The sequence below is a fragment of the Camelus dromedarius genome, chromosome 6, assembly GCF_036321535.1.
Source record: "Camelus dromedarius isolate mCamDro1 chromosome 6, mCamDro1.pat, whole genome shotgun sequence".
NCBI classification, from domain to species: Eukaryota; Metazoa; Chordata; class Mammalia; order Artiodactyla; family Camelidae; genus Camelus; species Camelus dromedarius.
Window position 1 is genome coordinate 70,179,149 of NC_087441.1, and position 25,191 is coordinate 70,204,339.

General features: G+C 48.0%; 2 protein-coding genes across 3 annotated transcripts in view; both read right to left on the reverse strand.

Moving 5' to 3' along the window:
• Positions 1-11,268, reverse strand: LOC116154504 (trans-Golgi network integral membrane protein 2). The gene is made up of 16 exons (XM_064486429.1): positions 11,242-11,268; positions 10,917-11,055; positions 10,435-10,493; positions 9,402-9,540; positions 8,920-8,978; positions 7,887-8,025; positions 7,405-7,463; positions 6,372-6,510; positions 5,890-5,948; positions 4,857-4,995; positions 4,375-4,433; positions 3,342-3,480; positions 2,860-2,918; positions 1,827-1,965; positions 1,345-1,403; positions 1-451 (listed from the first exon to the last, which is right to left on the reverse strand). The coding sequence occupies exons 1-16, from the start codon at positions 11,266-11,268 to the stop codon at positions 257-259; spliced, it is 1,608 nt and encodes a 535-aa protein (XP_064342499.1). The 3' UTR covers positions 1-256.
• LOC105103873 (POTE ankyrin domain family member A) overlaps positions 10,965-25,191 on the reverse strand; it is a 24,654-nt gene continuing 10,427 nt past the window's right edge. The window contains exons 2-8 of one of the 2 annotated variants that reach the window (XM_064486945.1): positions 23,762-23,876; positions 23,431-23,604; positions 19,291-19,397; positions 16,378-16,445; positions 13,433-13,488; positions 11,947-12,563; positions 10,965-11,055 (exon numbers count right to left, since the gene is read on the reverse strand). In XM_064486945.1, the coding sequence (XP_064343015.1) occupies positions 12,414-12,563; positions 13,433-13,488; positions 16,378-16,445; positions 19,291-19,397; positions 23,431-23,604; positions 23,762-23,876 (670 nt within the window). In that variant the 3' untranslated portion in view covers positions 10,965-11,055; positions 11,947-12,413. Of the gene's footprint in view, positions 11,056-11,946; positions 12,564-13,432; positions 13,489-16,377; positions 16,446-19,290; positions 19,398-21,794; positions 21,820-23,430; positions 23,605-23,761; positions 23,877-25,191 lie in introns of those variants that run through there. The other variant, XM_064486946.1, reaches the window with a different exon arrangement.

Sequence of the window (25,191 nt, forward strand, 5' to 3'; positions counted from 1 at the left end):
TAACAAAAACCAACACACTATTCCTTTTAATCAAATATTTTTGTCGAAATCACTGTAAAAATTAACATATACAATTATAAAAAAAAAAACCCATAGAAACAGGATGACAAATACTTCTGAAATAAGAGAAAACGTAGGTTAAGAACCCAAACACAATCTATACAAATACAAATCACATATTTTTGAGCTATAAAGACGGGTTTAATGAATTGAGGGGGAAACAATTAACAAATGGATACAACGCAGTATATACCAATTAACCCCGCAATATCTCATCAAGGGTAGATTTATATAATACAACAAAAATCACACAAAAGCTACAAAACAATAATATAAACATTAAAATTCCTTCATCAAATGTGATCTTCTCCTGCACAGCTGGTTCCTCAGTAGCATCTGCAAGGTATTCAGTATAATATTCCACTGCACTTTCTGACTGCGTTGAAACTTCCTGCGAAAACACAAGTAAATGACACAAACCCTACCTTCAGGAGCCATCCTACTCATGCACTTGGCCACTCAGTCTATCAGTCAGCGAGGCACGAGCTATCTACGGTGTCTATCTAAAGTCACAGGCATTATCCTGGCAAAAGCTGGGAATACACACGAAGGACAGATCCTGCCCTGTACTGTTACCAGAGGCAGGGACCCGTGAACACCCATCAGCACAGAAAAGGACCATCCAGCAGCTCTACAGCCGAAGTGAACGGACAGGCAGGGCACAGAGGAGAGAAGGGTCTGGGGCAGGTCCTGGCTCGGGGAAGGCTGGGAAGACCGGGCCCGTGTCTTCAAAGGCAGGCCGAGCGCAGAGGGGGCAGGGGGAGGCGGTCCAGGAAGGGCAGCCTGAGCCGAAAGGACGAGGTGGGAAACAGCATGAGAAGTCACACGGAAAACCCGGGACACACTCAGTGGGAACGGAATGGGAAGGCCCCACTGGCAAGATTCGGTAGGAGACAACAGTCGACTCATCCAAAACGAGGAGTGCCGAAAACACAAGACAAAACGGGAGACACCTTACACCTCACCGAACTCGCACAGGGAACCGTCTACGGTCAGTAAGTTGGCCTAACCTACCGGGGAAAACTACTGGAGGCAAAGAATTTAGATACAGACACCGCGTTCCGTAGGCGAGCGCGGGAAACTGACGCAAGTGTACTGTGCGCTCGCGTGACCGAAAGCACAGAACGACTTCAGCAGTGGTGCATTAGAAAACATCAGGCCAGAATGGTGACGGGAAAATGCAGACGTCAGGACGAAGAGGCGACGCATCCATCCGCTTACGTATTCACGGCCGACGACGGTTAGGTAGTAGAAGAAGAAGAAAAACAGCAAAAGGACACGTACCTCCTCGTCAGGGGACTCCACGTCTTCCTCTTGTCCCGAGCTTAAGGGCCATGTGTCACCTAGAGGGTGCAGGCACACAGACGTTAGCGACAGCACTGACCACTTCGAATTGTACCCGCACACGTGAAGTCTAACCCCCTTCAACAACCTTTCCGTGAACTAACGGGGCCCAGAAGAACTTCAGAGGACTGAAGAATTTTTTGAGGGAAAACCCTGGTCGTGTTTGGGGTACGTGTGAAGACAGCGGGCAAAAGGAAAGCAAGCAGTACTGCACGTGGTATCTGGACCTAGGGTCTTGGGGTATTTTAGGTTCGCACGTAGCTTCTTTCTTTCGACGGAGGTCCTGGCGATGGAGCCCAGGAACTCCTGCGTCCGAAGCATGCCACCCATCCACCCACCAGCCACACCCTACCCTGGACCCACAGTAGCTTTTAAGGACAGACGTAAGAAAAGCCAACCTCCAGGGATGTTCACCGACTTACCGGACACGTCAGGCTGGTCTGCTGCGAGCGCAGACGTCAATGTCTCGTCCTCGGTCGGCTCCTCCGGAGCACCTTCGTCAGCTACGTTCGCCTCAGGACGGGTGTCTTCCCGTTCGGTTTCTGGCTCGGGCGCCCCTTCCTGTAACAACAAAACGGGAGAATCCAAAAACCCACCTTGAGGAGCCATCCTACTCATGCACTTGGCCACTCAGTCTATCAGTCAGCGAGGCACGAGCTATCTACGGTGTCTATCTAAAGTCACAGGCATTATCCTGGCAAAAGCTGGGAATACACACGAAGGACAGATCCTGCCCTGTACTGTTACCAGAGGCAGGGACCCGTGAACACCCATCAGCACAGAAAAGGACCATCCAGCAGCTCTACAGCCGAAGTGAACGGACAGGCAGGGCACAGAGGAGAGAAGGGTCTGGGGCAGGTCCTGGCTCGGGGAAGGCTGGGAAGACCGGGCCCGTGTCTTCAAAGGCAGGCCGAGCGCAGAGGGGGCAGGGGGAGGCGGTCCAGGAAGGGCAGCCTGAGCCGAAAGGACGAGGTGGGAAACAGCATGAGAAGTCACACGGAAAACCCGGGACACACTCAGTGGGAACGGAATGGGAAGGCCCCACTGGCAAGATTCGGTAGGAGACAACAGTCGACTCATCCAAAACGAGGAGTGCCGAAAACACAAGACAAAACGGGAGACACCTTACACCTCACCGAACTCGCACAGGGAACCGTCTACGGTCAGTAAGTTGGCCTAACCTACCGGGGAAAACTACTGGAGGCAAAGAATTTAGATACAGACACCGCGTTCCGTAGGCGAGCGCGGGAAACTGACGCAAGTGTACTGTGCGCTCGCGTGACCGAAAGCACAGAACGACTTCAGCAGTGGTGCATTAGAAAACATCAGGCCAGAATGGTGACGGGAAAATGCAGACGTCAGGACGAAGAGGCGACGCATCCATCCGCTTACGTATTCACGGCCGACGACGGTTAGGTAGTAGAAGAAGAAGAAAAACAGCAAAAGGACACGTACCTCCTCGTCAGGGGACTCCACGTCTTCCTCTTGTCCCGAGCTTAAGGGCCATGTGTCACCTAGAGGGTGCAGGCACACAGACGTTAGCGACAGCACTGACCACTTCGAATTGTACCCGCACACGTGAAGTCTAACCCCCTTCAACAACCTTTCCGTGAACTAACGGGGCCCAGAAGAACTTCAGAGGACTGAAGAATTTTTTGAGGGAAAACCCTGGTCGTGTTTGGGGTACGTGTGAAGACAGCGGGCAAAAGGAAAGCAAGCAGTACTGCACGTGGTATCTGGACCTAGGGTCTTGGGGTATTTTAGGTTCGCACGTAGCTTCTTTCTTTCGACGGAGGTCCTGGCGATGGAGCCCAGGAACTCCTGCGTCCGAAGCATGCCACCCATCCACCCACCAGCCACACCCTACCCTGGACCCACAGTAGCTTTTAAGGACAGACGTAAGAAAAGCCAACCTCCAGGGATGTTCACCGACTTACCGGACACGTCAGGCTGGTCTGCTGCGAGCGCAGACGTCAATGTCTCGTCCTCGGTCGGCTCCTCCGGAGCACCTTCGTCAGCTACGTTCGCCTCAGGACGGGTGTCTTCCCGTTCGGTTTCTGGCTCGGGCGCCCCTTCCTGTAACAACAAAACGGGAGAATCCAAAAACCCACCTTGAGGAGCCATCCTACTCATGCACTTGGCCACTCAGTCTATCAGTCAGCGAGGCACGAGCTATCTACGGTGTCTATCTAAAGTCACAGGCATTATCCTGGCAAAAGCTGGGAATACACACGAAGGACAGATCCTGCCCTGTACTGTTACCAGAGGCAGGGACCCGTGAACACCCATCAGCACAGAAAAGGACCATCCAGCAGCTCTACAGCCGAAGTGAACGGACAGGCAGGGCACAGAGGAGAGAAGGGTCTGGGGCAGGTCCTGGCTCGGGGAAGGCTGGGAAGACCGGGCCCGTGTCTTCAAAGGCAGGCCGAGCGCAGAGGGGGCAGGGGGAGGCGGTCCAGGAAGGGCAGCCTGAGCCGAAAGGACGAGGTGGGAAACAGCATGAGAAGTCACACGGAAAACCCGGGACACACTCAGTGGGAACGGAATGGGAAGGCCCCACTGGCAAGATTCGGTAGGAGACAACAGTCGACTCATCCAAAACGAGGAGTGCCGAAAACACAAGACAAAACGGGAGACACCTTACACCTCACCGAACTCGCACAGGGAACCGTCTACGGTCAGTAAGTTGGCCTAACCTACCGGGGAAAACTACTGGAGGCAAAGAATTTAGATACAGACACCGCGTTCCGTAGGCGAGCGCGGGAAACTGACGCAAGTGTACTGTGCGCTCGCGTGACCGAAAGCACAGAACGACTTCAGCAGTGGTGCATTAGAAAACATCAGGCCAGAATGGTGACGGGAAAATGCAGACGTCAGGACGAAGAGGCGACGCATCCATCCGCTTACGTATTCACGGCCGACGACGGTTAGGTAGTAGAAGAAGAAGAAAAACAGCAAAAGGACACGTACCTCCTCGTCAGGGGACTCCACGTCTTCCTCTTGTCCCGAGCTTAAGGGCCATGTGTCACCTAGAGGGTGCAGGCACACAGACGTTAGCGACAGCACTGACCACTTCGAATTGTACCCGCACACGTGAAGTCTAACCCCCTTCAACAACCTTTCCGTGAACTAACGGGGCCCAGAAGAACTTCAGAGGACTGAAGAATTTTTTGAGGGAAAACCCTGGTCGTGTTTGGGGTACGTGTGAAGACAGCGGGCAAAAGGAAAGCAAGCAGTACTGCACGTGGTATCTGGACCTAGGGTCTTGGGGTATTTTAGGTTCGCACGTAGCTTCTTTCTTTCGACGGAGGTCCTGGCGATGGAGCCCAGGAACTCCTGCGTCCGAAGCATGCCACCCATCCACCCACCAGCCACACCCTACCCTGGACCCACAGTAGCTTTTAAGGACAGACGTAAGAAAAGCCAACCTCCAGGGATGTTCACCGACTTACCGGACACGTCAGGCTGGTCTGCTGCGAGCGCAGACGTCAATGTCTCGTCCTCGGTCGGCTCCTCCGGAGCACCTTCGTCAGCTACGTTCGCCTCAGGACGGGTGTCTTCCCGTTCGGTTTCTGGCTCGGGCGCCCCTTCCTGTAACAACAAAACGGGAGAATCCAAAAACCCACCTTGAGGAGCCATCCTACTCATGCACTTGGCCACTCAGTCTATCAGTCAGCGAGGCACGAGCTATCTACGGTGTCTATCTAAAGTCACAGGCATTATCCTGGCAAAAGCTGGGAATACACACGAAGGACAGATCCTGCCCTGTACTGTTACCAGAGGCAGGGACCCGTGAACACCCATCAGCACAGAAAAGGACCATCCAGCAGCTCTACAGCCGAAGTGAACGGACAGGCAGGGCACAGAGGAGAGAAGGGTCTGGGGCAGGTCCTGGCTCGGGGAAGGCTGGGAAGACCGGGCCCGTGTCTTCAAAGGCAGGCCGAGCGCAGAGGGGGCAGGGGGAGGCGGTCCAGGAAGGGCAGCCTGAGCCGAAAGGACGAGGTGGGAAACAGCATGAGAAGTCACACGGAAAACCCGGGACACACTCAGTGGGAACGGAATGGGAAGGCCCCACTGGCAAGATTCGGTAGGAGACAACAGTCGACTCATCCAAAACGAGGAGTGCCGAAAACACAAGACAAAACGGGAGACACCTTACACCTCACCGAACTCGCACAGGGAACCGTCTACGGTCAGTAAGTTGGCCTAACCTACCGGGGAAAACTACTGGAGGCAAAGAATTTAGATACAGACACCGCGTTCCGTAGGCGAGCGCGGGAAACTGACGCAAGTGTACTGTGCGCTCGCGTGACCGAAAGCACAGAACGACTTCAGCAGTGGTGCATTAGAAAACATCAGGCCAGAATGGTGACGGGAAAATGCAGACGTCAGGACGAAGAGGCGACGCATCCATCCGCTTACGTATTCACGGCCGACGACGGTTAGGTAGTAGAAGAAGAAGAAAAACAGCAAAAGGACACGTACCTCCTCGTCAGGGGACTCCACGTCTTCCTCTTGTCCCGAGCTTAAGGGCCATGTGTCACCTAGAGGGTGCAGGCACACAGACGTTAGCGACAGCACTGACCACTTCGAATTGTACCCGCACACGTGAAGTCTAACCCCCTTCAACAACCTTTCCGTGAACTAACGGGGCCCAGAAGAACTTCAGAGGACTGAAGAATTTTTTGAGGGAAAACCCTGGTCGTGTTTGGGGTACGTGTGAAGACAGCGGGCAAAAGGAAAGCAAGCAGTACTGCACGTGGTATCTGGACCTAGGGTCTTGGGGTATTTTAGGTTCGCACGTAGCTTCTTTCTTTCGACGGAGGTCCTGGCGATGGAGCCCAGGAACTCCTGCGTCCGAAGCATGCCACCCATCCACCCACCAGCCACACCCTACCCTGGACCCACAGTAGCTTTTAAGGACAGACGTAAGAAAAGCCAACCTCCAGGGATGTTCACCGACTTACCGGACACGTCAGGCTGGTCTGCTGCGAGCGCAGACGTCAATGTCTCGTCCTCGGTCGGCTCCTCCGGAGCACCTTCGTCAGCTACGTTCGCCTCAGGACGGGTGTCTTCCCGTTCGGTTTCTGGCTCGGGCGCCCCTTCCTGTAACAACAAAACGGGAGAATCCAAAAACCCACCTTGAGGAGCCATCCTACTCATGCACTTGGCCACTCAGTCTATCAGTCAGCGAGGCACGAGCTATCTACGGTGTCTATCTAAAGTCACAGGCATTATCCTGGCAAAAGCTGGGAATACACACGAAGGACAGATCCTGCCCTGTACTGTTACCAGAGGCAGGGACCCGTGAACACCCATCAGCACAGAAAAGGACCATCCAGCAGCTCTACAGCCGAAGTGAACGGACAGGCAGGGCACAGAGGAGAGAAGGGTCTGGGGCAGGTCCTGGCTCGGGGAAGGCTGGGAAGACCGGGCCCGTGTCTTCAAAGGCAGGCCGAGCGCAGAGGGGGCAGGGGGAGGCGGTCCAGGAAGGGCAGCCTGAGCCGAAAGGACGAGGTGGGAAACAGCATGAGAAGTCACACGGAAAACCCGGGACACACTCAGTGGGAACGGAATGGGAAGGCCCCACTGGCAAGATTCGGTAGGAGACAACAGTCGACTCATCCAAAACGAGGAGTGCCGAAAACACAAGACAAAACGGGAGACACCTTACACCTCACCGAACTCGCACAGGGAACCGTCTACGGTCAGTAAGTTGGCCTAACCTACCGGGGAAAACTACTGGAGGCAAAGAATTTAGATACAGACACCGCGTTCCGTAGGCGAGCGCGGGAAACTGACGCAAGTGTACTGTGCGCTCGCGTGACCGAAAGCACAGAACGACTTCAGCAGTGGTGCATTAGAAAACATCAGGCCAGAATGGTGACGGGAAAATGCAGACGTCAGGACGAAGAGGCGACGCATCCATCCGCTTACGTATTCACGGCCGACGACGGTTAGGTAGTAGAAGAAGAAGAAAAACAGCAAAAGGACACGTACCTCCTCGTCAGGGGACTCCACGTCTTCCTCTTGTCCCGAGCTTAAGGGCCATGTGTCACCTAGAGGGTGCAGGCACACAGACGTTAGCGACAGCACTGACCACTTCGAATTGTACCCGCACACGTGAAGTCTAACCCCCTTCAACAACCTTTCCGTGAACTAACGGGGCCCAGAAGAACTTCAGAGGACTGAAGAATTTTTTGAGGGAAAACCCTGGTCGTGTTTGGGGTACGTGTGAAGACAGCGGGCAAAAGGAAAGCAAGCAGTACTGCACGTGGTATCTGGACCTAGGGTCTTGGGGTATTTTAGGTTCGCACGTAGCTTCTTTCTTTCGACGGAGGTCCTGGCGATGGAGCCCAGGAACTCCTGCGTCCGAAGCATGCCACCCATCCACCCACCAGCCACACCCTACCCTGGACCCACAGTAGCTTTTAAGGACAGACGTAAGAAAAGCCAACCTCCAGGGATGTTCACCGACTTACCGGACACGTCAGGCTGGTCTGCTGCGAGCGCAGACGTCAATGTCTCGTCCTCGGTCGGCTCCTCCGGAGCACCTTCGTCAGCTACGTTCGCCTCAGGACGGGTGTCTTCCCGTTCGGTTTCTGGCTCGGGCGCCCCTTCCTGTAACAACAAAACGGGAGAATCCAAAAACCCACCTTGAGGAGCCATCCTACTCATGCACTTGGCCACTCAGTCTATCAGTCAGCGAGGCACGAGCTATCTACGGTGTCTATCTAAAGTCACAGGCATTATCCTGGCAAAAGCTGGGAATACACACGAAGGACAGATCCTGCCCTGTACTGTTACCAGAGGCAGGGACCCGTGAACACCCATCAGCACAGAAAAGGACCATCCAGCAGCTCTACAGCCGAAGTGAACGGACAGGCAGGGCACAGAGGAGAGAAGGGTCTGGGGCAGGTCCTGGCTCGGGGAAGGCTGGGAAGACCGGGCCCGTGTCTTCAAAGGCAGGCCGAGCGCAGAGGGGGCAGGGGGAGGCGGTCCAGGAAGGGCAGCCTGAGCCGAAAGGACGAGGTGGGAAACAGCATGAGAAGTCACACGGAAAACCCGGGACACACTCAGTGGGAACGGAATGGGAAGGCCCCACTGGCAAGATTCGGTAGGAGACAACAGTCGACTCATCCAAAACGAGGAGTGCCGAAAACACAAGACAAAACGGGAGACACCTTACACCTCACCGAACTCGCACAGGGAACCGTCTACGGTCAGTAAGTTGGCCTAACCTACCGGGGAAAACTACTGGAGGCAAAGAATTTAGATACAGACACCGCGTTCCGTAGGCGAGCGCGGGAAACTGACGCAAGTGTACTGTGCGCTCGCGTGACCGAAAGCACAGAACGACTTCAGCAGTGGTGCATTAGAAAACATCAGGCCAGAATGGTGACGGGAAAATGCAGACGTCAGGACGAAGAGGCGACGCATCCATCCGCTTACGTATTCACGGCCGACGACGGTTAGGTAGTAGAAGAAGAAGAAAAACAGCAAAAGGACACGTACCTCCTCGTCAGGGGACTCCACGTCTTCCTCTTGTCCCGAGCTTAAGGGCCATGTGTCACCTAGAGGGTGCAGGCACACAGACGTTAGCGACAGCACTGACCACTTCGAATTGTACCCGCACACGTGAAGTCTAACCCCCTTCAACAACCTTTCCGTGAACTAACGGGGCCCAGAAGAACTTCAGAGGACTGAAGAATTTTTTGAGGGAAAACCCTGGTCGTGTTTGGGGTACGTGTGAAGACAGCGGGCAAAAGGAAAGCAAGCAGTACTGCACGTGGTATCTGGACCTAGGGTCTTGGGGTATTTTAGGTTCGCACGTAGCTTCTTTCTTTCGACGGAGGTCCTGGCGATGGAGCCCAGGAACTCCTGCGTCCGAAGCATGCCACCCATCCACCCACCAGCCACACCCTACCCTGGACCCACAGTAGCTTTTAAGGACAGACGTAAGAAAAGCCAACCTCCAGGGATGTTCACCGACTTACCGGACACGTCAGGCTGGTCTGCTGCGAGCGCAGACGTCAATGTCTCGTCCTCGGTCGGCTCCTCCGGAGCACCTTCGTCAGCTACGTTCGCCTCAGGACGGGTGTCTTCCCGTTCGGTTTCTGGCTCGGGCGCCCCTTCCTGTAACAACAAAACGGGAGAATCCAAAAACCCACCTTGAGGAGCCATCCTACTCATGCACTTGGCCACTCAGTCTATCAGTCAGCGAGGCACGAGCTATCTACGGTGTCTATCTAAAGTCACAGGCATTATCCTGGCAAAAGCTGGGAATACACACGAAGGACAGATCCTGCCCTGTACTGTTACCAGAGGCAGGGACCCGTGAACACCCATCAGCACAGAAAAGGACCATCCAGCAGCTCTACAGCCGAAGTGAACGGACAGGCAGGGCACAGAGGAGAGAAGGGTCTGGGGCAGGTCCTGGCTCGGGGAAGGCTGGGAAGACCGGGCCCGTGTCTTCAAAGGCAGGCCGAGCGCAGAGGGGGCAGGGGGAGGCGGTCCAGGAAGGGCAGCCTGAGCCGAAAGGACGAGGTGGGAAACAGCATGAGAAGTCACACGGAAAACCCGGGACACACTCAGTGGGAACGGAATGGGAAGGCCCCACTGGCAAGATTCGGTAGGAGACAACAGTCGACTCATCCAAAACGAGGAGTGCCGAAAACACAAGACAAAACGGGAGACACCTTACACCTCACCGAACTCGCACAGGGAACCGTCTACGGTCAGTAAGTTGGCCTAACCTACCGGGGAAAACTACTGGAGGCAAAGAATTTAGATACAGACACCGCGTTCCGTAGGCGAGCGCGGGAAACTGACGCAAGTGTACTGTGCGCTCGCGTGACCGAAAGCACAGAACGACTTCAGCAGTGGTGCATTAGAAAACATCAGGCCAGAATGGTGACGGGAAAATGCAGACGTCAGGACGAAGAGGCGACGCATCCATCCGCTTACGTATTCACGGCCGACGACGGTTAGGTAGTAGAAGAAGAAGAAAAACAGCAAAAGGACACGTACCTCCTCGTCAGGGGACTCCACGTCTTCCTCTTGTCCCGAGCTTAAGGGCCATGTGTCACCTAGAGGGTGCAGGCACACAGACGTTAGCGACAGCACTGACCACTTCGAATTGTACCCGCACACGTGAAGTCTAACCCCCTTCAACAACCTTTCCGTGAACTAACGGGGCCCAGAAGAACTTCAGAGGACTGAAGAATTTTTTGAGGGAAAACCCTGGTCGTGTTTGGGGTACGTGTGAAGACAGCGGGCAAAAGGAAAGCAAGCAGTACTGCACGTGGTATCTGGACCTAGGGTCTTGGGGTATTTTAGGTTCGCACGTAGCTTCTTTCTTTCGACGGAGGTCCTGGCGATGGAGCCCAGGAACTCCTGCGTCCGAAGCATGCCACCCATCCACCCACCAGCCACACCCTACCCTGGACCCACAGTAGCTTTTAAGGACAGACGTAAGAAAAGCCAACCTCCAGGGATGTTCACCGACTTACCGGACACGTCAGGCTGGTCTGCTGCGAGCGCAGACGTCAATGTCTCGTCCTCGGTCGGCTCCTCCGGAGCACCTTCGTCAGCTACGTTCGCCTCAGGACGGGTGTCTTCCCGTTCGGTTTCTGGCTCGGGCGCCCCTTCCTGTAACAACAAAACGGGAGAATCCAAAAACCCACCTTGAGGAGCCATCCTACTCATGCACTTGGCCACTCAGTCTATCAGTCAGCGAGGCACGAGCTATCTACGGTGTCTATCTAAAGTCACAGGCATTATCCTGGCAAAAGCTGGGAATACACACGAAGGACAGATCCTGCCCTGTACTGTTACCAGAGGCAGGGACCCGTGAACACCCATCAGCACAGAAAAGGACCATCCAGCAGCTCTACAGCCGAAGTGAACGGACAGGCAGGGCACAGAGGAGAGAAGGGTCTGGGGCAGGTCCTGGCTCGGGGAAGGCTGGGAAGACCGGGCCCGTGTCTTCAAAGGCAGGCCGAGCGCAGAGGGGGCAGGGGGAGGCGGTCCAGGAAGGGCAGCCTGAGCCGAAAGGACGAGGTGGGAAACAGCATGAGAAGTCACACGGAAAACCCGGGACACACTCAGTGGGAACGGAATGGGAAGGCCCCACTGGCAAGATTCGGTAGGAGACAACAGTCGACTCATCCAAAACGAGGAGTGCCGAAAACACAAGACAAAACGGGAGACACCTTACACCTCACCGAACTCGCACAGGGAACCGTCTACGGTCAGTAAGTTGGCCTAACCTACCGGGGAAAACTACTGGAGGCAAAGAATTTAGATACAGACACCGCGTTCCGTAGGCGAGCGCGGGAAACTGACGCAAGTGTACTGTGCGCTCCCGTGACCGAAAGCAAAGTGCGACTTAGCCGTGGATTAGAAAACAGCAGTCAAGAACTGTGTCGGGAATACGCAAACGTTGGGACACAGGTGCGACGCATCCATCCGCTTATGTACTAGCGACCCTTGATTGCTAGGTGCTACAAGAAGACGAAAAACAAGAAAACGAGATGGTACCTCCTTGCCAGGGGTGTGTGCATCTTCCTTCGGTCCAGAGGGGAAAGTTGATGCTTCACCTAGTGGGGGCAGTCACACAGATTATTAATGACAACACTGATCGCTTTGAACTGTACACACATTCATGTGAAGTCTAACTCCATTCAAGAACTCTTCTGTAAACTAACGTGGCCCAAAATTTCCCAGGGAAGAAGCACTTTCTTTATGAAAACCCTGGTCGTTTCTTGGCTATGTATTATGGTAGTTAGGAAATGGAAAAGAAACAGTAATGGATATGTTATCTGGAGCTACAGACTTCAGATATACTACATTAGCTTTTGAATTTTTGTGTTTAATGGAGATACTGGGGATTGAACCCAGAACTCCTGTATCTGAAGCATGCGATCCATCTACCACTCAGCTGTACCCTTCCCTCGCCCAGACCATCTCATAAGCACAGATGTGAAAAAAATGAAACTCCATAGATCTTATAATTTAACAGCCATGTCAGGTGTGTCTGTTCCATCCACAGAGGTCCATTTCTTCTCATCTGTTGGCTCTTCTGGAGCACCTTCATCACCTGCATCTGTGTCCATACCAGTTTCCTCTTTGTGAATTTCTGGGTGTGTTACCCCTTCCTGTAAAAACAAAATAGAAAACCCCACCTTTAGAAGCCATCATACTCATGCACTTCGCCATTCAGTCTCTCAGTCAGTGAGATAGAAAACTTTTACTGTATCTATGAAATAATAAGGATTATCCTGGGAGAACCTGGTAATGTAAAAGATTTTCCTCTCTGTTGTACAAGAGGCAGGGATATGTGAAAAGCAACAGCACAGAAAACGATCATTCAGCAGCTCTACAACTGAAGTCAATGGACAGTCAGGGGACAAAGGAGAGAAGAGTGTGGTGCATGACTTGGCTCAGGGAATGCGGGGAGGCCGGGGCTGGGCCTTAGAAGAGAGGTCCAGTCCATAGGGTGAAGGGACGGGTATTCCAGGAGGGGCAGATTGAGCAAAAGGCGAGTTGTCAGAGATTATACCATATCAAATGGGAAACTAGAGCAGACTTAGTTGGAACAGAATGGAAAGATCTCATTTCCAAGATTGAATAGGAGACATCATTTGATCAATCGAAAATGAGGATTGCAAAAAACCAATGCAGAACATAAAAAAGAGAAGGGTCTTCAATATACAGCCAGCTTGCACTTGGAACTATCTATATTAAATATTTTGTACTTTGTAACAGAAAAGTATGTGAAGCACAGAATTTAGATAGACACTGCTTTCAGTATATGAGCGCAGAAAATTAACACAAGTGTAATATGCACGCACATGACTGACATCACAGAATGACTGCATTAACTGTAGATTAGAAAATATGTGAATTGTGATGGGAAAATGTAAATGTCAGAACACAAAATCAAAGCATCCATCCGCTTATATTTTAATGACCCTTGATGGTTACGTATTAAAGGAAGAAGAAAAATAACAAAAGGAGATAGTACCTCCATATCAGGAGACTGTGCATCTTTGTCTTCTGCTGAGTAGACAGCTGTTTCACCTAGAAAATGTAGTCACATGTATATTAATGACAAAACTGACCACTGTCTATAATATACACACACATATAGGTCTATGTCCATTCAACAAGATTTCCATACAATAATGTTGCACAAAAGAATTTCAGAGGATTAAAGCATTTTCTTGTAGAAAAACCTGGTTGAGGTTCAGATACGTATGAAGACAGCTGGCAAAAGGAAAGCAAACAGTAATGGGTGTGGTAAATGGATCTACAGTCTTCAGATATTTTAGACTAGCCTTTCTTTTTCCTTTTTATTGTATGCAGGTACTCTGGATTGAACCCAGGATCTCCTGCATCCGAAGCATACGATCCATCTACCAATCAGCTATTCCTTCCCTCGCCCTATAGTGGCTTTTAAGCACAGAGAGAAGAAAAATGAAACTCCACAGATTTCACTAATTTACTGGCCATGTCAGTGTTGTCTTTTCCATCCACAAAGGTCAACTTCTCATCTGTTGGCTCCTCTGGAGCTCCTTCATCGCTTGCATTCGTCTCAGTACCGTTTTCTTGTTTCTCTATTTCTGGCTTGGTCATCCCTTCCTATGCTTTAGGTCATGACCAGAGAGTCCTAATACTCAAATCTAATCTTCTTGCTCTTGTGCTCAAAATTCCCCATGGAATCCCTGCAGCACATATTGCTGATTTCCAACCTGACAGCCGTTCTTTTTCTTCCTTCTTGTTGCACAATTGCAACTTTACTTTGATATCATTTTATCCCAATATACAAAGAAGGTAACCTCCCCCCAGCTCCCAAAAGAGAATTGACTATTCTAAGATAATCAGTGGAACTACCTTTCCTTCACCAGAGGCTCACTTAGGAATGAGTATGTGATATAACCCAGCCAGTAAAATGTTCGGGGAAGTCTACTGTAAGCATCTTACTTGTTCTTCGTTATTTGTAGAAAAACAGGTAGACAAAAGCAGTCCTTGCAGCCTTTGGATATTGCTATGTGAGAATATGATGCTGGGAGTGGCTGCTAACCAGCAGACAAGGAAAGGAGACGTCAAACACCGGCAGCCTCACAGCTGAAGGAGGGACATCTGGGATGCTGATGGCATCATGAATCATCTACACAATCCTACTTTTTGTTTTAGCCACTGCTCCTCATGTCTATTATTCTTTACAGCAAGCAGCATTCAGATACATTTCCCGGGGTCTACAGGAGACCTACTCTTCTCTGTAGAACTAGAAGGGCTTTCCGGAGCGTGCCTGAGCTGAGTATTCACCTCGTTCCCAACCAGGCCCATGGCATCTTTTTTGGACCAACAACATGAAACTCATGAATCCCCTTGAGTCCCCTGGCACATCTTTGCCTCTGCACTGCTGTTCCTTTGGCCAAATGTCATCTTGAAAGATGTTCCTCCTACCAAACACTGTCCTTCTGTCTGCTTCCCTGGCAAACTTCTACTTGCCCTGCATGCTTCCCTCCAATCCTGCCCACTTTTTCAAAAGGCATTTCCTCACCATGATCTTAATTAAAGTATTGGGCACATATGAAATACCAACAAAAGATACAGAAAGACACTTATGAAGCCCTAGTGGCCCTGGGACACAGGGAGCAGAGTCACCGAGGGACTCACAAACATGACAATAAGTGACATGCTCCTGGGGGGCGGGGCTGCGTGTTAAATGTCTGCATTTTGTTAACGTCAGGTTCGTGCTTAGCACCTATGTGACACTTGACAGCCATTTACATGGGGAAAAGTGACTTAAAAAGTGATAATAATTACCAGATAAATGAGAATGCTTCCTTTCAAAATTCTATTTAAAAAAACACAGAAAACAACCAGGGACAACTCTACTGTATTATGATTCCCTTAAGGACAAGAACTATCAGTTCCATCTTTGTGTCTCCCATAACTGGTAACGCCAACCAGCAGATGCTCTTTGCTTGCCAGGGGCCTGCTATGTTACAGGGGCCCTCTCACAGCACAGACTGTGCAAGTGCCAGGGCTCTCATCTAGGCGGCACAGCCGTGTTCATGTTCATGGGAAGCATTTTTGTGCTTTTACTGGAATTTCTTAAGTCCTGTGTTGACCTATTTGAATATTTATAATGAAAATCCTTTAACTGATGGCAACAGAGCAGCTTGTTCTAACAAAATTAGTTTCATGACAAGTATCCAAGAATAAGAAGAGGAAGAGGAAGAGGGAGGAGAGAAGGAGGAGAAAGAGAAGAATACATCTGGTTCTCATTAGGTCAGCGTATCTCATTCTGTTTGCACTTAGGAGGAATGAAGTTGGTAAGAGACCTGGTTGGTGTAAGGATGGGAAAAACGACCAGTGCTTCTCCACAAGGCATTGCTTGCCGGACTTCTGTACTGTCGCTGGGGACTTTTCAGCAACAATCTCTTACTGGTGTGCTGCGCACTGGCTCAGCTTTGCAGTACTCACGGGTTGCCACGGCGTCAGAGTACCAGGAAGGGATTCTGGCTTCCCACTTTTAAAGACAGTAACTTTTTAAGTGAGACGAGTCACTGTGCAATAACTAACCTTCATTTCCTAAGTGTAACCCATTAGATCCAGTTCTATGAGAAGTCCAGTGTGTTATAGTGTGGTTGATGGAGGAAATGTACAACAAACTTAAAGATCTGTTTTCCTTCTTTACACAAAGACAGAACATGGGATTTCAGGGGCTGTGTTTAAATACGTGAATTTCTTTCCAGACAACACTGTCTCAGGGTTTAAATGACCTACAAGTAACTTCCTAAATAATTTGGAATACTAGAGCATTAAGGGAGAAATTAATTGTAAAAACCAAGGTATACATGAAATCCCCACACCGGCTGTTCTGACTGCTCTGTCATGATCAGCACTGCCTCCCTCTCACTTTCTCCATCTATGGCAGGACCACAGACAGTCACTTACAATCAGAAGTCTTGGCCAGGCTGGTAGTCTGAAAAGGCGTTTCACGTCTCCTTTCGTCTTTGTGTTCGCTATGTTAAAAAAAAAAGTAATCGATAAATATTACTCTTGAATGCCAATATGAAAATGACCAAAGATACTAAATTCTTACATTATTTCAGACAATAGCAGAGCTAATATCAAACCTTCAATGGTCCTGTATACCTCAAATTTGTAAGTTCTATAAACTTGTCCTTTAGCATGTAATTAAAGGAGAAAAAAAGTCAGGTTAAGTAGTCACGAATTGAGGGCAGGATAGCTCACGAAGTGAACTAGACTTAGTCTGACACACGGAAAGGATCTTGAACTCAGAAGTCCGCGCTCTGTAACCAACAGCTATTTGCTCCTGAAAAAGTTGTTTCTCATCAGCTCAAAGTCTTCCTCTATAAAACTGGGATCTTACAGCCTTAATTCCCAATAGTATTCAGAGGATTTAATGACATAATATACCCCCAAAATGCTCCGAGAAACGGCGAAGAAATTAAATAAATCCTTCCTGAACTTTAATGCCAGAACTATTTTAGCATTCCAAATAAAAACCAATGCGTGTTTTTTCATAGGTGCAATATTCAAAGGTGCAGTTTTCAGAAAATGTTCCAAGTTATGATGATGAGCCATCCTATTTTCAGGGATTACAATTCAGGGCACCTCAGCTATTACATGTTTTGTAGCTGTATTTGTAAGTACAGGACATCACACAAGCAATGCGTGAGAACTAAACAAGCTGTCGCCCTGCAGTCTGAGCGTGGGTCACGAGGAAGGCTGAGGCGTGTGGGTCAGCATGGGCATCCCAGGAGGAGAGGTCATACAGGACCAACTGCAGGGCCATGTTCTGTTTTCTTTTCTTCTTTTAAAATGATGTTAGTAAAGGTCTTTAGAGAGCAACATGCAGAGCGCAGACCCAGCTGCCAACGAGACCCTGTTAAGACCAGTTTTCACGCCGACGCTGCAGCAACAGAATCGAGGGGAACCACAGAATGGCTAGAAAGCCCTCCTCCCCACCCCAACCCCAGTGACCTGTGGAAGACGGGTGTCACTTTGACCTCAGGGAATCCCTTCACTTCTTGGAAGATTCCAGAGGAAGAGTACAGAGGAAAGTCCTCAAGGCAAAAGACAGGATTTTCTGCTCAACTAAACACTTTAAGACCAAAATAGCTGCTAAGAAAAATCAGTTATGGCATTGTTTGTACCCCATGCATAAGGGATACACTTGGAATGAAATACAGAACACAAGGATGCTGAAGTTGACAAAGGGCTCAGAGGCCCTGAGATAAAGAATCCTGGGCCACTGCTGCATCTCACTAGTCTGGCCTTCGGCGTGATTTCCAGCTCATGAAGGGGCACAGCTCACTGCCATCCCCCAACTGCCTGCACCCAACTCGGAACTCTCACCTGTCGTGTGACAAGTAACACTTATTTTCAACCCCAGTTTAGTGATCATCGCCATTTTAGTGTAAACACTTACATATTAAAACCACTAGTAAGAGCATATCCTTCTACACTGCATGCCTAGATACCTTGAGAAAAGACATCAATGCCTTGTTGAAGAAGCAGCCTGACCAGATTTGGTGATTCATCACTTACAGCAAGCATGAGGGCTGTTCTAAAATCAGGGAAGAAAACTCACCCCCTCCCCGAGGAATTTACTTAACTTACTTCAACAGCTAATTTGATATATTGTATCTTGACCATCTCTGTAAGACTGATCATATACATGCTCAAGTGTTCGTCTCAGCAAATCACCTCAAGGCCAAAAGCAAGCCACAAAAAAGCAGCCCCCTGTCGTCCTGGGGTGACACAGAGACGAAGTTGCAGATTTAAAGTCCTCTGATGGACAAGAAACGATGCTGAGGTCACTTATCTAAAGTAGGGAAAGATTTAAATAAAGATTTCCCCATTTCTTACTGAGTCTGAAATATTATACTTTAAAATCAGCTAGAGGTCAGGAAAACAAAAGCTGTTTGCAGGCTTCAAACAATAATGTGAATAATGAAAATAGTCACGGTTGCAGTGAATCATGCTGAGAAGCATGTGCTTGGCCCTGAATTAAATACCGAATGTGTTTCTTTCTTACACACAACCCCCGATAAAGGAGGTACTCCTGTCCTCCTTTACGTATCAGGAAACCTATTTGTCGATAAGAAGTCATGTTCCCCAGGGAACACACCTGACAAACAGGAAAGCTAGGACTTAAACCTGGGCTGGATCTAAAGCTCAACTCTTTCCTCTTTATCATCTACCACTGGCTTGTCTGCTTTAAAGGAAATATTTATTCAATCACTAAAGCTATCTTTCCTCTTTCTACCATTATCAATTAAAACTAAAATCATCAAAATGTATAAGAATTGAAAAAGGATAAAAACGGATGAGCCCATAGGACCCAGTAATGGTGATGAATATTCGTGTGTGATAACCTGAAAATACCAGTATTCTTCAAAGAAAGTCATTTCAAGCTAATAGTCATCTAAAAGACAAAGCAAATTCCTCTATGTTTAACCTTCATCTTTTAAGAAAAAACCTATACACAGTAGAAATTTAAAAATTATTATAAAAGAGTTCAGGTATTCAATGTTCTATCATAACGTCAATTAAAATTGGAATTCATACTAATAAAATGAAAGTGATCTCCCTGACCTATGAGAAGACCATATGATCAAAAGAATCAGGTTGGAAATGACATCAGTCAATATTATAAAGGAAGATGAATCCTGCTCTATTCTGTTCTTTGTGACACCCAGTTGGAATTGCTTTTCTCCCTAACCGAAGATGTGTGGGTTCTAAGTTAATCATTTTATTAATTTAAGTTTTCTAACTGATACTGCTCAGGAACAACAGCAAAGGTTTTTTTTTTTTAAAAAAGATAACAAACTACTGTACCTTTTCGTCTTCTCAACTGTAGGCATATTTGCCTGTTTTTCATTCAAATATTCTGCCATTCGCTGCCTGTTTTCCCTTCTGGCAACGAATAGTGGCGTCAGGTCATCCTGTAAAACAGCAAAAACAGTGTATAATGTACAAAATTACATATTTCAAAACTGAATGTAAAAACTTGTAAGTCTCTAAACATAAACATATCATGTAAAGTAAGTACAAAGTAGCCCCTTCCTCCTCACCCCTCTGCGCTCCTACTCTTTAAAACACTCCTCCTTGAGCTCTTCAGAAAGTTCACCGTGAAGTCATTCTCTAAAACTGACTTCAAGCACTTACTGGTTCCAAGAACCTTTGCTTCTGCCAGGCCTTCTGTCGCCCCCTTACTGCTCTGTGACTGCACTCAGTGCTCTCAGCGCTGCTCCGCAGGGAGCCATGTAGCTACTGAGTCAAGCGCAGCTCTAAGGAGCCACGCGGAGGAGAAAGACATCACACCGTCTGCCGTGAGCATAACCTGTCAGCTATGACCACGACCAACCTCATCAGGTTTACAGACATTCTGATAGGAATGATTATTTGCATATTCATGAAAAAAAAAAGTTTGTTTTAAAAATCAACTTATAAGTTCTAATTCAAAAAATTCAATCCCATGCGTGAGATTATTATACAATATGAAATAGATTATAAACTTAATATACACTGCCTTTAAAACCTCAAAATCATTATCAAAATATACTATAAAACAGGAATTATCAAGTCAAATGCTTACAAAGGCAAAGTAGGGGACCCACGTTCAGTGAAGGTCCCAGGTGAGGACAGCAAAGTGGAGAACACACACCCCACTGACTAGGGGCCGCCTCTGCACAGCAGACCACATGGGAGCCTGGGCTCATGGGGGACTAGATCTGTTCCTTTAGTTGAAGTCTGAAATGTAGATTTCTGCATGAGTCTCCTAAATTTTAAATGTTGACTCAATGTGTGGAGGCCAACTGAACATATCCGGGAATGTTTCGTCTATAGCCCACTTGTGTTTGTATGTTTGCTGTGTTTCCAAACAGTTGGGTATAAAGCAAATATTTGGATGTAAAACCTTTCCTTCCTTTAGTATCATGTGTCCTACCAAGAAAAAAAAAAAGCTTGGCCCCAACATGTCATAAAAAGTGCTGTTAAGACTCATAATACCCACTTTAAGAACTTTTCCTATGCCTTCTCAGACTACAATCTGTATCTCAGTCTCCCTTATTGTTAATCACATGGATCTCTAGTTCATAAGATGGCTGAAACTACATTATTAAAGCAATGCCCTTCTGTTAGTAACTTCCTGGGTTTTGATGTTTAAAACTGCCATCTTGTATGGTATATTCATATAGAATGGAATACTACTCAGCCATAAAAACAATGAAATCCTGCCATTTGCAACAACATGGATGGGCCCAGAGATTACCATCCTGGATGAGGTAAGTTGGAAAGAGAAAGACAAACCTCAGGTGATATCACTTAATATGTGGACTCCAAACTATGACACCAATGAACTTACTGAAGAAACAGAAACAGATTCACAGATGTAGAAAACAAACTGATGGCTACCAAAGGGGAAAGGTGGTGGAGGAGGGGTAAGTTAGCAGTTTGGGAGTAGCAAATATAAACTACTGCATATAAAATAGATAAATGACAAGGTCCCACTATACAGTACAAGGCCCTGTATGCAACATCCTGTAGTAAACCAAAGTGGCCAAGAATATGAAAGTGTGTGTGTGTGTATATATATATATAACTGAATCACCGCTATAAAGCAGAAACTAACACAACACTGTAGATCAACTATACTGCAATTTTTAAACAAACCCACCATTTTAATGATGCAAGCACTCAGTGAATCTAACAGATACATTGCAAGATTCGGTCACACAGATTTAACCAACAGAAGGGTCATGATTTACTATTACTGCACTCAGGAAACCCTGCTGGCCTAATGCCTTGGTTGGTAACAAAAGGTGCAAAATCCTTAAAGGGCTCTACTTATTAAATCATTCACCAGAAGCAAATTTCTAAGACTCTTTGAGTGCCACTGAATGATCAGTGATTGGAAGGAAAAAGGAGTTATTCTTCAAGCCCACAGATACTGCCAATAATACTCGTTTTAACTTGTCAAGCACAGAAGTAGAGATGGATAAAAGTCAGGCTTCTGTGGCTGGAAAGGAGAGCACTGAAGGAAGCTGCATCTGTCAAACTCCCACTCTTCTAGAGAGGCCTTCTTTTCGAGAGCTGTGAACTGACATATATTACACGTAGCCATTCAACAGTTCTCACCCAAGGGTTGTATCAGAATCTCAAGGAAATCTTTCTAACTACCCGTGTCCAGGCCTCACTACATTTATTCACTCAAAATCTTCAGGGGACAGCCTAGGCTTGTACATTTTTGGAAATGCTGCCAGGTGATTGTGGTTCACTGGCACGATTTTAGCTGAGAACTCGCACAGGAGACAACCGACCAGTTCAGACTCATCGCTTACCCACGTGGCCAGTTCCTTCTCTCATCTGAGGATTTGCACAAAGAAAAGTTGAGACATAAAAGTCACTTAACAAAACTGCATTTCATTCTCCTGGGTAGACAGCAGTACAACAGGGACTACTCAATTCAGAAGCAACTTGATTTCATTATCTCTGCATTCTTTACTTCCCATCAAGACATCCTAGATTTGACAGCCAAGTCTAGACTCTTATCTAAGTGGCTGTTTCTGCCAGAATAGGACACTGGGTCAGTTTGTTATCTGTTCTTCTCTCTTATTTCCCACTTACTCACCCCCCGTTCACCACCAGTGTCATTTCCTCAGAGTCCCCGTAAAACTGATGTCTCGGCAAGTGTACAGTTCACTCACACTCTTTCCCAAGATGACAGTGTTTCTCCCCAACAGGTGAAGAGCAGCTTGCCCAACTACATCAACAGAAGGAAAACAAAAACCTCCTCTCGCTATTTCCCAATTGCCCAATTTCCACACTAGCCTGCATATTTCAACTGCTCAGTCCATAGTCTGTTTCCTTTTATTTCCTCTTAAGCCTTGGGCAATGAGACAGAAATCAGTTTTAGATAAATTCTTTGTTTTAATAAAACAGAAACTTGTCCATAGCAGCAAGAAGTTGATTACACTGTCAGACGTTTTTGTTTTGCTTCAGTGTTAAGACAAAGTCTATTTCCAAGGCAAGTTTTGCTTTCTTCGATTTTTACACCAATCAGAAAATGTGAGTGGGTAAAAACTGAAAAGAATTTTTTCTTACCTGCAACAAACGCAACGTTTGCACAAATATCTGCCATAAATAAACAAAAGAAAGCTGCACCTTCTAATGCTTCTTTGGAAATCTCATTATTCAAAGTGAAATCTTAGACAATTAAGTTCTTTCCAAATATTTTCACTCAAGAAGTGCCTGCACCTCCAATAATACATAAAACTGAACCTACTATGTCAGTGGAGGGCATTCCTGGCAGGGCTGCAGTGGTGGGAGGTAACGGATGTCCCGGAGGAAAAGCAGGCGGACCAGCTTTGCTATCACCTGCTGCCCACACAGAGCCACAGCCCCGCTGAGGAGCTGCACCAGGCTGAACACGGAAGACCCTGAGGTGTACGTGATGGGCCGCGTGGCCACCAGCACCAGTGAATGCCCCTGCTGGTTGTCAAACACGACCTGGCCTCACTTGTCCTGATCCTATTACTGGGGGTCCTGGGGTGCTCAGGGCCTGTGGCCTGCTGCCTCCCCTGCCCATGTGCACTCACCCAGCTCCCCTGCTGCATACTGGGTCTCCCTCCTCCCACCCATCCCCAGTAGCCACCCCGCCTCTGAAGGCAGCCAGCCCCCATCATTTCACTCCCCCCAGGCCTTCATCTTCTGTGGCCTCTGAACCTACCACCCACTCCCAAGCGCCTCCTAATGGGGAGCTGTTCCTTCCAGGATAGCACAGGCGCTGGGTGACAGAGCTCTGCCTTTCCTGTGGGCGTCACCTTTCTCTGGCCCCTGGCCTTGGCTTTGGACTTGTTTCCATGGTAACAGGGCCTGATGTAGTCTATTCGGTACATGTATTAGAAATAAAACACCTGTGGCTACAAAAGAACCTGTATTTGAAATAGTTTGTCAAGAAAGCAAGTGGAGCTATACCTGGTTTTTCGCGTCCATGTCCGCAGCGTGGGACAGCAGCTTCTCCGCGATAGACGCGGTGTCGAGGCGTGCCGCGTAGTGGAGCGCGGTGTTGCCAAGCACATCTGCGGCGTTGACGTTTGCTCCACTTTTAAGGAGGATGTCCACGCACTCCTCCGCCTCGCACTGTACGGCCTGTCAGTATCATGCCAAGAAACAGACTGTAAGTGCCAGGAATTCCAAGTCAACATGCCACAAGTCCCAGTGGTTCATTATACTTAAACCAGATCAATTCAGTTCTAAGTCATTACATCGAATCCATCTCACGTGGGCACGGCTGGCTGCTACTCACCTTGATCAGCGCCGTCCTTTTCTTCCTGTCCTGTGCATCGACCTGGCAGCCTCGCTCCAGAAGAAGAGTCACCACGTCTCCGTGGCCATTGGCAGAGGCCAAATGGAGGGCCGTCCTATGAATGGGAGACGACTTTTTAGGACATTAGAGCGTACTAGTTCAAACATACAATTACTCATATCACTGGAAACATTCAATAGCATGCTCTTCCTACCCCTTTAAAAGAAATACTCAGTTACCTTATGCAGGAAGAACACTATTTATAAGCTCTCACTACTCACCACATTAAAGGAAGAACAACCTGTTTGAATAGTAAGCATGACCTTGAGATTCAGCTCAACTTGGGCCGGACTTCTACTTTAACTGTCACTTACTAGCTGCCACTTAGCCTTTCTGTGCCTCAATTTCCTCATCAACCAAACAGGGATGAAGTAGGAGTTATCTCACAGGACACGGCTGTGAGGCTTCAGTGAAAATCTATGCACAGTGTTTACAACAGTTCCTTGCACAAGTAACAGCTCAGTTGCTGTCTGACAATATAATCATGACTCTTACTACTATTTTACAAAGACAGCATTTCAATGAAGTAAAATGGTATCACACCTACTTTGCTGCTGTAAGGATCAGAGAGAACACTGGACTTCAATGATTCTAAGATGCTCATTTTCTCACAGTTTAACGTCTCTGGCATGGGAAGGCAATTTCAAATTCATCATGTCTTACAACCATAATTGGTAGTATTTTTTAAAACTGTTTCTCACTTTTCCTGTTGGCCTAATTATTGGAATATCTTTTTGTCTCCAGTTGCATTTTTATTGTTGTGGAAGTATAGTTGATGTATAACACGGTGACAGAAATTACAGGTGTACAATTCAGTGATTCACAACCTTTCAAAGTTATACTCCATTTGGAGTTATTATCAAACAGTAGCTATACTCCCCGTGTTGTACAATATATCCTGGTAGCTTCTTTTAAATCTAACAGTTTGTGCCTCTAAGTTCCCTACCCCTATACTGCCCCACCCCACTTCCCTCTTCCCACTGTGAACCACTAGTTTGTTCTCTGTATCTGGGAGTTAGCAGCACTTAACAAATTTCCTTATTGGGACATAAAATAGTGGGGCATTTGACAACCTATGGTGTCTTCCAGTAAGTGCAATAATGGTCTATGCCACAGGTCTACTGCAGTTTTATCACACAGGTGGCATTTAAATCAACTTTAGATCTTAAAAACATGATAGGCAATACTGTAAATCAACTAGACTTCAGTTTAAAAAATCATAAAATAAAAGCATTATGGGGAAAGAGAACTCAAATAACAAAACAAGAATTTTTGAAAATGGAACTCTTACTCTGATTTTCAAGAAACTTTCAGCCAAAGGAAATTCAGGGTTCAACTGAATCAGGATGGCTCCTTTTATTCAATATTTA